We start from the raw sequence: 12,866 nt of genomic DNA, 5'->3' as shown, positions 1-12,866 counted from the left end.
TACTTGGGAAAGTTAACTATTTAAGCTTGGTCAGTAAGTACCAAATAATTAGGGTATGGTTAAGCCCATTTGAATAACTTTCAGTTTAAATAAGTATGATCAGTAATAATTTCAGTTAGTTTTCAAGTTAATATAACGTACATTCTAACTCGCATGGTAACTCGTTAAAAAATGTTCCATTCCATAATGAAATAAAATAAAGAAGCTGGCCAACAGCTACATTTCTTTAAACAAGGTTGAGTGCCTTGTTGAATACTTATCGCTCTCTTCTTTTGACTTGAATTGGTGAAAGCTAAAACTATTCTTATGTGGATCCGTTTTTGTTTGTCGAATTAAATTTGAACAAGTTTTTCTAATGAAATGTCTAGATCGGGTTTCTCCAACTTGTATAATACCAAATCATAGATATTAAATTCAGATTAATCAAATACGCAATGCAGATAGAAACCGAATAAGGCTGATTAACTGCATTGATGAAAACAAGGAGAAACTAAAAAAGAGGAAGATAATGCCTTTTAGGACTTGGCTAACAAACGCTGCTCAACATTTTAAACAACATGTATACTGATTCAAAATTTGGGTAGAAAGACTGGCTGAGTATATAAGGTGTATATTAGTCACCGTTTATATTTTTGTAAGAGTATCTACAATGTCCTTGAGGGATTCTGAATAACCCTTAATATCAACAACTAGCGTCTTCTATTTGACGTGGTCAGGCTTGCCTTTCCAATTTTAACCGCCAGAAAACAATAGAAAAATGATATTTTTCAGGCAATGCTGGGAAAAGTTGTTGGTATCATGGTTCAAACGTGGAGTTTTTTCTTGAACAAGCATTTGTAATTGCATTTCCACTCTATGAAACGTTTTCGGGCTTATTTTTCGCGTGTTTCGTTCCAATTAATCGAAAATGCTGTGTCCCGAAGTATGGAACTTCACACCTCCCGAACATAGTTTTACATTTTCTGCGGGAAACTGGAAGACGTCTGATGGTATTAAAAGTATCGCCAAGAAATATTACTTCAATCATTTAGTAGGTTTATCGGCGTTTACATTTCATATCAATTTATTGATGGCAGCTATATTCTTGACAATAATGATGTTTCATTCACAGGTTTCTGTGGTGCTACCCGACACTTTAATTGTCCCACAGAATTTGATTGAATTATTATCCAATGAGTGTGGCTATTACAGAGTTCCTAAATTCCCACTTACGGCTCTTATCGCAAATGAGTTTATAGAGGCGTTCATTAAGTCGGGTAGGACTTTCTAAACGTTCATGTAACTTGAGTTTTGAATAATAACATTTTTAGTGCGGAACTCAATTTATACTTTGATTAGGTTTAACTAATGTCCAAATTTTGGAACACTCAGGACAATTTACTGCTCTGAGTATTGGTACGAGGGTAGATTGCGACAACTGTATTGCTGTGACACCCACTGGAAATCTCATATTTTCTCTACTTAAAGAAGCCTATGAGGAACTGGGTTTAGAAGGAAAGCTGTCAAATTTCTGTCGATTGAAAAAGCGACCCACTAGATATTGTAAGTATTTTCGCCTTTTACTTAATTCCTTCTAAAAGAAATAGACTATGCTTTTGCAAAAGTTTCATTAAATTGTCTGCACATGTTAATATAAAGTAACGAGTAAGAAAATTTTTGAATTATTTATCATAGAATTTGATTTAGGCTTTGGAACAACACGAAAAGCATCTTTAGCGAAAGTGATAGTATATGACCGTATAAAATGCTCAATACCATGTAATTTTATTATTTTATAATTTTAATCCGTTACGATTAAGAGCTAGTAATACTCAAATGATGATGTTATTAGGTTCACCGTAGATAATGGCAAAACTTTGATAAATATTTTTAGAGGCTTGCCAGGGGACTATTTCCGGTTATTTTAATTCATGTAAAAAGATTCCAAAGGTCCAGTAAAAGGTTAAAATTTTGTACATACACAATACCTTACCAGATCTTTTTACTTGGAGGCTCCCTCAACAGAGTGAAAACAAAACAGAAATAACGCTACTACAGAAAATGAAGCACTTTCAAAGGAAACACCTCACTTGGGAACCTATGGTGGTAGACCAGGAGTCTCCAAGCAATTGGAGCATCAGTGGGTGCATCCATCGTCATTGAGTATCCAGTTTCTAAAAATGAATGTGCAAAAGTTTACTCCAAGCTAGAAAAATATAGAAAATCGGAAAAGATCATCATCATCAAACAGTGTAGGCAGTAACTTGTTGCAGTATGCCTGCTTCCCTATTCATTGCTGCTTCCTTTCGGCTAGCATACGATGTCAAGTCCATTTCATGCTCCATGTTCTTGTAGGAAGAAGCTCTGGGAGGTTATCCTGGTTTCTTTCCTACAACGTTTCCTTCAGATATGTTTTTTAGGTATCAATTATGCCTTAGTATATGTCCAAGCAGTTTTGCCTTCTATGCCATATTTTTCTTAACGGTGATCTATTTTCCTTCACTTCTTGTAGAACTAGTTTATTACTTTTTCTTTCTACCAAGCTTGTTTTTTTTAGTTTCTTCTTAATCTACATTTCCAACACGCCCACCTTGTTTATTTTCACTTCCCTGATTGTTCATGTCGTATATCCATGTAACAAACACACTCTAAACAAATATGTCGATGTACTTTTTTCCAGTCTCTATGTTTATATGGCAATCAACTAAGAAGTTCTTCTTGTTTTTCACTAAGTCTATTATTCTCTTAAATCAGTCTCTCATGAATTTTTGTTGCTAATAATACTCCATAGATAGAAAATATTTTCAGCCTGATCCAAGTCAGGATTATAATGAAAATTGTCTCTTGTTATTTGGTTTTGGTATTTTATTTTCTCTATACTATTATCATTGTTTTGGTTGTCTTGTTGATTTTCAATTTAAACTCTTCTAGTTCTTTGGACAGTATATTGTGCATCTTAGTGTAGTCCTTTTCAGAGTCCACGATTATTGTAATAACATGAGCAAAGTGGGTACTCAGAATACTTCTTCCATTCACTTTAATGCATTTAATCTTTTCTTTCATTTTTATTACTGCTTCTTTGATGAAGAAGTTAAAGAGGTAAGGTGATAGGAGATGACTATGGCCATATACATTTCACTGTCCCAGAGCCCCTTGGAAAAGTTAAGGAAATTGAATTCAAAGCAAGTTCCTAATTATTCTTTTTTTTTGTTCCGTCATAATTACATGGGAACTTGTTGGGGTGGTTTTGCCCTGGCTTCATTGGTATTGTTTTTTAACATGATGCCAGGACTTAAATGACTACCCCACTGTGTTCCGATGCCTTTGCAGCCCTATTACTGAGAAGCAAACTCCTTAATGTCTACCCCCTGCATCAAAGAAGCAATCTCATTGTACTTATGCATATTCATAGTAAATCAGTTGACATAATCTACTTTTTAAAATAGTATTTAGCATTCAAATGTAATTATATTTTCATTGAATATATTTGACAATGGGTTAAATGGAAGAAGGGACTGCCACAGTTTCAATCTCGCCCAAATAAAGCAAAACTATTTTTATTTTTGTTACTTTTTCAAAGTTGCTGCTCTATTTTTAAATTTTATGATACGATCATTGCATTGTGTAATAATTTAAGAGGTTAGTGAGACCCTTTTGCTCATTTCTAGTGTCTAGAGTTGATTAATTTTTTGACCTTCTATGTTTAGAGCAGGAACAGATATAATTGCCATAATATCCAGTAATATTAGCAAATTATAACAAAATTATCTTAGATGATAGTTGCTGTTGGGATAAATAATTCAATAAATATTAATTAAGTATTAGATAGAGGTAAATTAAATATTAATGTTTTTGCATACAATGTGAATCGAGCCATTTTATGAAAGCTTTTAAGTTATTACACTGGCATTTTTCCATTTGCAAATAATCATTTGATGAATTTACCCAGAGTTAAATGCTGAAAAATCCAAAACATTGATTATTATGAAGACTGCTCTTATTTTCATCAGCTAGGTGACATCAACATGGAGGAGAATTTGAAAGTATAGTTTGTCTAATGGTGCACAAGAAGACGTCTGTGTTGAATCATACATAGAGATGGAATAAGGTTTGATAGGAGGGTCGAGGAGGGTGATGGATAACTTGAGTGGGTTCATAGGGAGGGAGAAAAAGTTTCAGTTTAGGTGAGAGGGGATTGATACCTTTATACGGTATTGTGATAAATCTATGTATGTATATTTTGGTCTCCTATTTGGCCAAAATAATGGCATGGGAGCATCCTTTGTAAATCCAATTTATTGGTAAACTATTGGGGTGTGTTGTCCAATGGGTGCAGAGCTGGCCAACTGATTGGAGGGTGTGGATTCAAATTCAGTTGATGCCTCTAGGTACCCTTAGCTTCACATTGTTCGGATCTAGATCTTCATGGGAAACTAGAGATTGCACTGTAAATTTGGAGCTGTCCTCCCTTATTTACCAGTTAATGTGCTAATTTCATATGCTGGTGGGCTTACAATTAGTTAGATGAGCTCTAAACTCACCCATCAAACCAACTTTCGAGTTGATAGCCATGGTGGCGGTTAAGTAATGGATTTTTCATCATTAAATTTTATTAGATAATAGGTCACCCATTTCATCACTTAATTGGGCTACTTTGCATACTGACTTTGGTCACTTTTCAGTGGTTTCCATCGATTTGAAAACCCTTAATCCAAAATCCAAGAAGTATGAAAGGATTCAAGTTTGTCTATCAAGGTTCCAGGCCAAACACATTTTTGACTTGATTCTGGCATGGGATCCTCCAATAGGTATGAAAATATTCTATGCATACTCTATAATTTTTCTAAAAATGGTTAAAAATTCAAATTCATGCACTCATTGACTTAAAATTTTAGTATAGTGCAATGGATAAAAATTATTCCATGAAATAAATTCCAATGAAAAATATGAATGAAATTATTTTTATTTCAATGTAGTGTACCAAGGAAATAACATGATCTGATTGAATTAGAAAAATGATTTGAGATTATTTTAGGTTATAAAACTTTTCATATCTTTAAGGTCAATTTTTAGTGTGCTAGCAAATAAAAAATATCCAAAAATGCATACTATATTTCTCAGCATTTCCTGCTTAACAACATGGCGTGCCAATATTTAAGTAGAAAAGCATATTAAATCTTTTAGTGGCATTTCCTAAACAAGGTAAATTGCAGTACTGATCCTACTAACATCCTTTTTCATATACATAAAGTTAATCCTGTAGCTTAATCAAATGTGATATTCAGGCTCTGCAGCATTCATTCCATGTACAAAATAACCATTTGAAAATGGGTCCAATGAAGATGTTTGTAAAACTGAAATCAAAGTGGGCATCATGCCCTTAGGGTCATCTGCAAATCTTGATTAAGGAATATAGTGTACTAAATTACCCCTAATTCATAATGTTTAGGTGAAATGAACATAAATGCCTCCAAAAAGGACATGAACCTATAAGAAGGGGAAGAAATGAAAGTTTGGCAGTATTTTCAGTTTGCAATGCCATACATTGATCCATACTGAGGGAAGATTTCCGGGTATTGTAGCGAACTTCGTCAGGTGAGGATTGATTTCATAGAGTTTTGCTGGCTGAATTGGGTTTACCTATTAATCAAGAGTACACTCACTGATTGTTGAGTCCAACATGCAGTGATTAGCTTGACCCATCCACACATTACCATGTGTTGAGATTGGATGAGTATCAACAACCAAACTATCATCCAGTGGTTTGGATTAATTCATTAGAAACATGGAAATGTTGCCCTAACATTCATGATGAAACTTATTAGCAATTAAACGGCTTGCATTTGTGATCATGGCTTAGTACTGAGTGACATATGGAATTAATGCTGCATAAAAATCATGAGAAATTTTTGTTTTGTAAAACTCTTTTTCATTGAATTCCTGGAGCAGAAATAATAATACTTGGATGCCTTTATTAACCTTCAGGAATGATAACCCACAAATTCTGTAATAATTATAGAGTAAACAATGTTTAAGTTTGCTTTTGAAAGTGAAGAAAAAAATCTAAAACTTTGTTTAAGATACGAGATGCCCACATATGTGGAAATTAATTTTTCAATGTCATAAATTTCTTTAAACATTTACTAAATGCCTAACTCTAATAGAATGGCATACGTTATATAGTCGCTACATTCAATTGTGTCTGGAATAGTGTTTCCATCTTAAAGTTTAATTTTTCTAGAATAATATTTGAGATGTCTTCCAATAAAATATTTAGGAATTTACTTAAGAGTAGTGCAAATATTCTGGTATTGATTTTTATTTCCAAGTTACTAGCTAGTGTTATAACCACTTAAGACCTCTTGACTTATTTCCATTCACTTATTTAGAATTTGGCCATGATGCTAGATAATGGAGAGGTAAAAAGAAAATAATAATGTACCTGCTAAATGATTTAACAACAGTCCTCAATCCCCACATTGATTCTCATTGCTTTTGACAGCTTTCTTTGATTTCCCCTTCCTGCTTACCTTTAGCTCTCAGTTAATTCACTTCTTTCAGCATACACTCACCTTTCATCGTCTTCTTAACCCATAGTGTCCATAGTTTTCAGCAGTACATTGTCATACTTACAGTTTGTGTCCTGAACTCTTCAGAATTGTCTTTCATTCCAATCCTTATAATATTTCATCGTTAACGCATTTGTCTTGTAGTATAATTACTGAATAATTTCTCCACCTTCACTGGAGATTATCCAAGTACAAAAATTGTTACATAAAAATATACCGTCTTTCCCTTTGCTGACAAATGTTGCCTTTACTTTTTTATAATTTTTATGTTTGGTAATGGCATTTTGTGTGTAAAAAATGGATGCATTCCTTCATCTAACTGGATAGGGGGGCCTTATTTTCTCTTATTGGCTTATTTCTTAACTTGCTTTAATTTATAGGAATGAATTGGGTTATTTTTAGAGAAGTAGCATTCTGTATGCCACCTCCCTCAAACAGCATTCATTATATCATCCATCACTGCTCATAATCTCATTTTCATAATTATTATTATGATCTGGTTTTTTTGGTACCTACATTAAATAAGTCGTCATAGTGAAATCCCTTTGTTTATATCATTTAACCTAATACTGTTTGGATTTAAATTGAGTAATACATGATGTTATATACTTTTTTTGCCAGCCATTGAGTCCATTAACTCAATTATTAAGATATTTATTATTATGTACAATTTTTAGAAACAGAAAAGGTTTGCCCATCACCTATTGCTGATTTCTTTGACAAACAAGGCATTCAGATTACTTCGTGCACTCCAAAGTTCACTCAAAGACTGGCATATAATGTAAAAATACCTCTAGTTAAATGGAGGAGTGAGGACATTGGGTGCTCACATATTGAAACCTTGGAATGGCTGGGAGCATTTTCTGTAGGTGCTGATCTGTAAGTAGTCATATTTTATGGTAACTTATGCATTTCTGCTCTTTGTTTGTTTTAAATGTTTTTTAAATGGAGCAATTGAAATTAATATTGGTTTAATTTATTTAATCAAAACAGAATTGTAATTCATATAGTCCATAATAATTTTTGCTTCACTTTTGTTCAGATGATATTTTGCTTGCTCGCCTCCATCTTAATTTTCATTTGTATCTATATTTAAGCGATGACAAAGATGATAGTGGAAGTATTTTTTCAATGGAGCATACAACTACATGCGGACAAACTGCTTATCTACAGTGGAAGGGCTTCTACACTACACAGCAGATAATTACCTTTTTGGAAAATCTACAGTAAGTGAAAATGCAATTTGACTTGGTACAGGGAGGGTAGGGTGGTGCTTTAATGAGTCATCTTATAGATCAAATCTTTATTCCCCGTTGCCATTATTGATTACCCAAGCTTAGTTGAATGTAAAGTGGGTCAGACTGAATTCTCTACGTGGCTATTTACAACACGCCTTTAAGTGATGCACACCTGTGACTAATCTAAGCCTTCCACCCCCTAACTACCAGTTGTAATACTTGTATTTGTGTAGACAAAAAATGAATTGTGTTTAACAACTTTACCACAGTGGGCCTAATCCTTTTTGATTTCTCATTGTATTCATCACTTAAAAGTGTTTTGCCATTACAAGCTTTATCATAGCCATTTTCATAATTTTTCTCATATGGCATACTTAGGCAAATCAAACTAAAAAAGGATGAAACATCCTAAAACACCATATTCCCATTAGAATTCTTTAGTGTATCACATGTGTTCTGGTGGTGTACATATTAGTATGTTACTTCCAGTTGATACTATAAGAATTCAGAGCAATGACAGTTTTTTTTACCTAAAATGATGTTATTGCAGGAAATATATATGTGCAAGGAATTTTCCATGGGCCGCTGTTCATGTTGCTGGATACGAAGATGTTCCTGTTGTTCCTGGATTAAGGGAACACAGGTGGTATGGTGCATTTGGTGACAATTCCTATACACTACTATTTCACCCTAAAGGAAACTATATGGCTTCAACTCTAAGTGCATCACAGAAGCTTCTGAAGCATTGAAATGCCTTGCATCTCAGCTTGAATGTACAATTTTAAAATAAAAATAATTGAAAAGATCCAATGTCAACTTTTATTCTGAAATGAAAACAAAAAGTACTCGGGAATGATCATGAATGCCTTTATGGAGTCCTTTGATGTAGGTAACCATCACTTCCTAGAATATTAACAGCATGCAGAATTATCATAAGATCTCCATGTATGCATTTCAAAGGAATTGTTATATCTTTGAAATAAAACGATTCAAACTAGAATAATTAAGCATGCACATGAATTCCCATACATTACAGCATTTTAGAGCCACTGACATCAACTTATATGAAAAGATATACAATGTCCCATCAGCGGGCTTCTACTGATTAGTCATATCTCCTCTAAAAGTATAAAATTAGAATACTGAACTGATGTTGTGACTCTCAATGATTACGACTATCTAAATTAAATAACGTTATATACATAATGACAATTATAAGGGATGACTTGTAAGAAAAATAAAATGTACAGGGCACATAAATATGTTACCTTACCACTTCTTACAAAGAATCAAGGATTGAATTGCTAAGTGGTAAAGGTGCTGACTTTCTGCATCGAGGAACCTGGATTTGATTCAATTGGCAGTGTGTCAGCTGAATTTTGGCCACCATTTGGCTATCCTGTAGAGTTGACTTCCTGAGTTGGGATGCTACCATATCGGATAATAAACAGTGGAACTCTGACCTCATCGTTGCATGCGCAACAGACTGTTACTAAGATTGCTCTAACCCACTAGCCATCCAACTATCACTTGTCTTTCCCTTGTTACATATTTCCCTCTTTTTTATATATATACACTTTGTGCAAGTTTGATGCTATGCCCTTTAAAATATGTATTTGCCAATATACTGACAAGAATCACTCCTTATGTTTCATATAAAGGCCTAACGTTGGTTTGAAGTCTGTTGTACATTTTGGAAAAACTGCCTTAAGGTCATGAAAAATTTCTTAGACACGAATCTTAATAATTAGTTAATAACCTTGATGTCCTAAGACAATAAACATCAAGTTGTTCGAGTCACTTTAAAAAGGAACATTCTTATCATTGATTACCGATGATTTAAGTGCAAATAATGCAAGTGTGTCAGTTATTTGAGGAAATAAAATACCAGTGTAACCATTTTTAAGGCCAGCCTCAATATTTTAATAGCAGGTAAGCAATAAAAATGTAATATTAACTTCAACCGTACGTTCATTATAGGTCAATGCAGGTTTAATTTTCGTTAAAGGCTTTTAAATATTATTCCATAAAATAGAGTTTGCCTCACTTCTTCCGCAAAATAACTTAAGTTAATGCGGTCTCATATTCCAATATATTCAATAAAGAGTTCTTTAAGTGATAGAAATAATACCATGACCAAACCATAATTATTGGTACATTATTCATATTTTGTAGACGCTTCCACATTATTAAATTCCACACATTGAAATTAAGCAGAGTGGATACTGAGAAAAATCATATTTGGGATACAGTGAAAAAACCCTTCTGTAGCTTTCCCTTACCCTCAAGCAAGATGCATTTTGCTGCACTAACTAAATGACACTTAAGATTTCCAAAAAGGCTGGGAGGTTTTAGAATGGGTTGTCGGGGCGTGATTAAGGACACTGCACATTTCCTCTTTGTGCTAGGCAGGACAAGGCGGCCATGTGAATGAACACAACTCATGTGAGGCTACTAAGAGAAAGTTTCACAGATATGTAGGCACAGTGATTTTGGGTAGAAAAACAAACAAACAGTAAAAACAGGTATGTCAGCCGAGATTTGGGATTATGGATGTTAGAGAGCACAAAAGCAATATACATGAGAATTAATACTGAAGAGTAATCGGGGTTAGAGTCGAGTTTCATAAATGATTACGCTTACAGGTATTAGATGTTGGTGTAATTGAATAGCTGTAATGCCACAAGTGCGCTACTTATTTACACAAACTAATAATTCCTATATACACCTCATAAAATGGTGGCTACTGCGCACTGATTTGGCCACAAAATAGATTACATTAAATAATTCCGTTGACTTACATTTGTCCACAAAAAACATATCATCCATCTGGAATGTATTCCACACTCACAATGCTATAAACATAAAAGTTATCCAAATCTAAACGCCACATAATGGATTATTCTTTACTTTGGTTGATATTTTGCGACGTTCCATCTTGAAACAGCATTTTAACCTGTCGGTTGGCTTCGAGAAGCTCTACCAGTTGAGCATGAATATCATCATTTTTCTTTTCCAAGTTGTCGAGGACAGAATCAAGGTTATCCAAATGCGAGTTCAGCTCCTCGAGTTCTGCAATAAACAAACGTTACGAATACCTGACATTTTAGAGCAGAGTACTGCTGCAATATGAAACATTACCTTGCTCTACCGTATCTGCGGTCTCTTCATCACTCATGCTCTCATTTTCTTCGCTAGTTTGGTCAGAAATGTCGTCAGCGCCTTTCTCTGGAGTTGTCACTTCATACTTCTCAATCATCCTGTCCCACACAGATGTGATTTATATATAAAAATGAAGTTTCAACTTATATTATTTATTTTTCCCGAGTAAAAGTTTTTAGGTGAAGGGTGGCGTGAAATCATATGCTGGTCAGCTGATCTCTATTGGCAACAACGCAACTGCTGCCTACAAACTAAACGTTGTTGCCAAATCAAATTAATGGAACAGCAGGAAATATTTAAGCCGCCAAAACATAAGCAGGCGTGGTAAACAGTTAACGATTGTATAACGTCAATAGTATTTCTTATATATTGTATCCAATATATTGTGTCACTAAAAAATGACGTGCCTCGGGAAAGCACATTTTTTGAAATGAGATGATTTTGATACTATAATACCTACACTAAAGAATGAAAATAATGACAGTACGGCGAGAACGGATATTGACGCAATTAAAGGGATCAAATTTTGCCCATGGCCATACAGTAAGCATATGGGAAAGCTCTGAAACGTTGAATCTACCCTTGCCTTAGTCGGGCTGATGCCAATTCATTTTACCAATATTATATGGTGACTAGATCGATATGCATTGGAAATAACGGCCAATTTTATCTCTCTCTTCGGTCTCTTGCTTGTTTCGTTTCCAGTAGTAAAATACAGCAACAGCTAGTCGAGGAACTGCTCACAATTTTGATTTAAGTTTGAAATTAGTTACGATTTAATGCACTATATGCCTTGGTCAGGGGCTATTCCTGTCACATAGGCGCCGCTTTTATTTTGAAAATTAAATATCTGAAAGGCTGTTGTAAAATCTACTGTTTATCCTATGTCACTATCTAAATACAGGGTATGTCGCAAAATTAGCCCAGGAAAAAACTCATTGCAGGGTTAAAGTGCAATCAACGAAAATTCTTCAAAGTGGCTTCCTTCCGCGTTGGAATACTGGCGCCAGCATTTTTCCCAGTCGCTGCACGCACCCTGGAATGCGTCGACGGGGACCTTCTTCAAGCACCTCGTCGTCGCTTCTTTGACGGCTTCCGAAGTCCCGAAATGGTGGGTGGCCCTTGAGCCCCGTCGTGATCTTCAGGAACAAGAAGTCCGATGGTGCTAAGTCGGGGCTGTACGGCGGCTGGGGCAGTATTGCCACTTCGCGTTTCGCCAAGTACTTCGTGAAAATGAAGTCACAATGTGACGGCGGGCTGTCATGATGAAGACGCCAAGTGTTGGCGATCTCCTTCCTGACGCGTTTCACTCTGCTGTGGAGCCTTTTCAGGACTTCCTGGTAAAAATGACTGCTAACTGATTGTCCTTGTGGCACAAACTCTAAGTGGAAAATGCCTCTTTTGGCGAAAAAAACGACGAGCATGGACTTCAGACGGGACTCGCTCATTCTTGCCTTTTTTGGGGGCGGGGAAGCTGCCGTTTGCCCCTCAGTACTTTGACTTTTCAACTCCAGGTCATACTACAAAACCCATGTTTCGCCACCCGTAATAATATTATCCAAAATATTCGCATTGCTGTGAGAGGTCACTCGAGATCGTTGCACGAGCTACCTTCCATTCATTGGAAAGCACCAAGGGGACCATCTTTGCACAGATCTTCCGCATGCCCAAATCTTCGGTAACAATGCGATGCACAGTACTTTAAGGGATATAACACTAATTCGCACGCATTCTAACGGTCAAGCGTTGATCAGAGTTCAACCTGTCCCTTACCTTCTTCACATTTTGGTCGGAATGTGACTCCGACGGTCGTCCAGACGGTCTTCGTCCTCGATGTCCACTTTTCCCTCCCGGAACATCTTGTGCCAGCGGTAAACCATATTTTGGGGCATGGTATTGTCATCATAAGCTTCCCTTA

At 35.4% G+C, this 12,866-nt stretch overlaps 1 protein-coding gene across 1 annotated transcript; it reads left to right on the top strand.

Moving 5' to 3' along the window:
- The first annotated feature begins 785 nt into the window (after positions 1–785).
- On the top strand, positions 786–8,591 carry LOC139690545 (ribonuclease P protein subunit p40-like). Its single transcript, XM_071588016.1, has 7 exons — positions 786–1,030; positions 1,112–1,256; positions 1,372–1,542; positions 4,662–4,787; positions 7,226–7,427; positions 7,646–7,774; positions 8,337–8,591. Exons 1-7 carry the CDS (start codon positions 908–910, stop codon positions 8,533–8,535), a joined length of 1,095 nt encoding a protein of 364 aa, XP_071444117.1. The 5' UTR covers positions 786–907; the 3' UTR covers positions 8,536–8,591.
- The last annotated feature ends 4,275 nt before the right edge of the window (positions 8,592–12,866 follow it).

This window comes from Hetaerina americana, unplaced genomic scaffold (genome assembly GCF_022747635.1).
Source record: "Hetaerina americana unplaced genomic scaffold, ioHetAmer1.1.p SCAF_1, whole genome shotgun sequence".
Taxonomy (NCBI): Eukaryota; Metazoa; Arthropoda; class Insecta; order Odonata; family Calopterygidae; genus Hetaerina; species Hetaerina americana.
This window is presented reverse-complemented; position numbering and strand designations above follow the sequence as displayed.

Coding starts and splice junctions, on each gene's coding strand:
- LOC139690545 (XM_071588016.1), top strand. CDS start 908: ATGCTGTGTCCCGAAGTATGGAACTTCACACCTCCCGAACATAGTTTT. Junction 1,543..4,661: donor AAAGCGACCCACTAGATATT/GTAAGTATTTTC, acceptor GTCACTTTTCAG/TGGTTTCCATCGATTTGAAA. Junction 7,428..7,645: donor TTTTCTGTAGGTGCTGATCT/GTAAGTAGTCAT, acceptor TCTATATTTAAG/CGATGACAAAGATGATAGTG.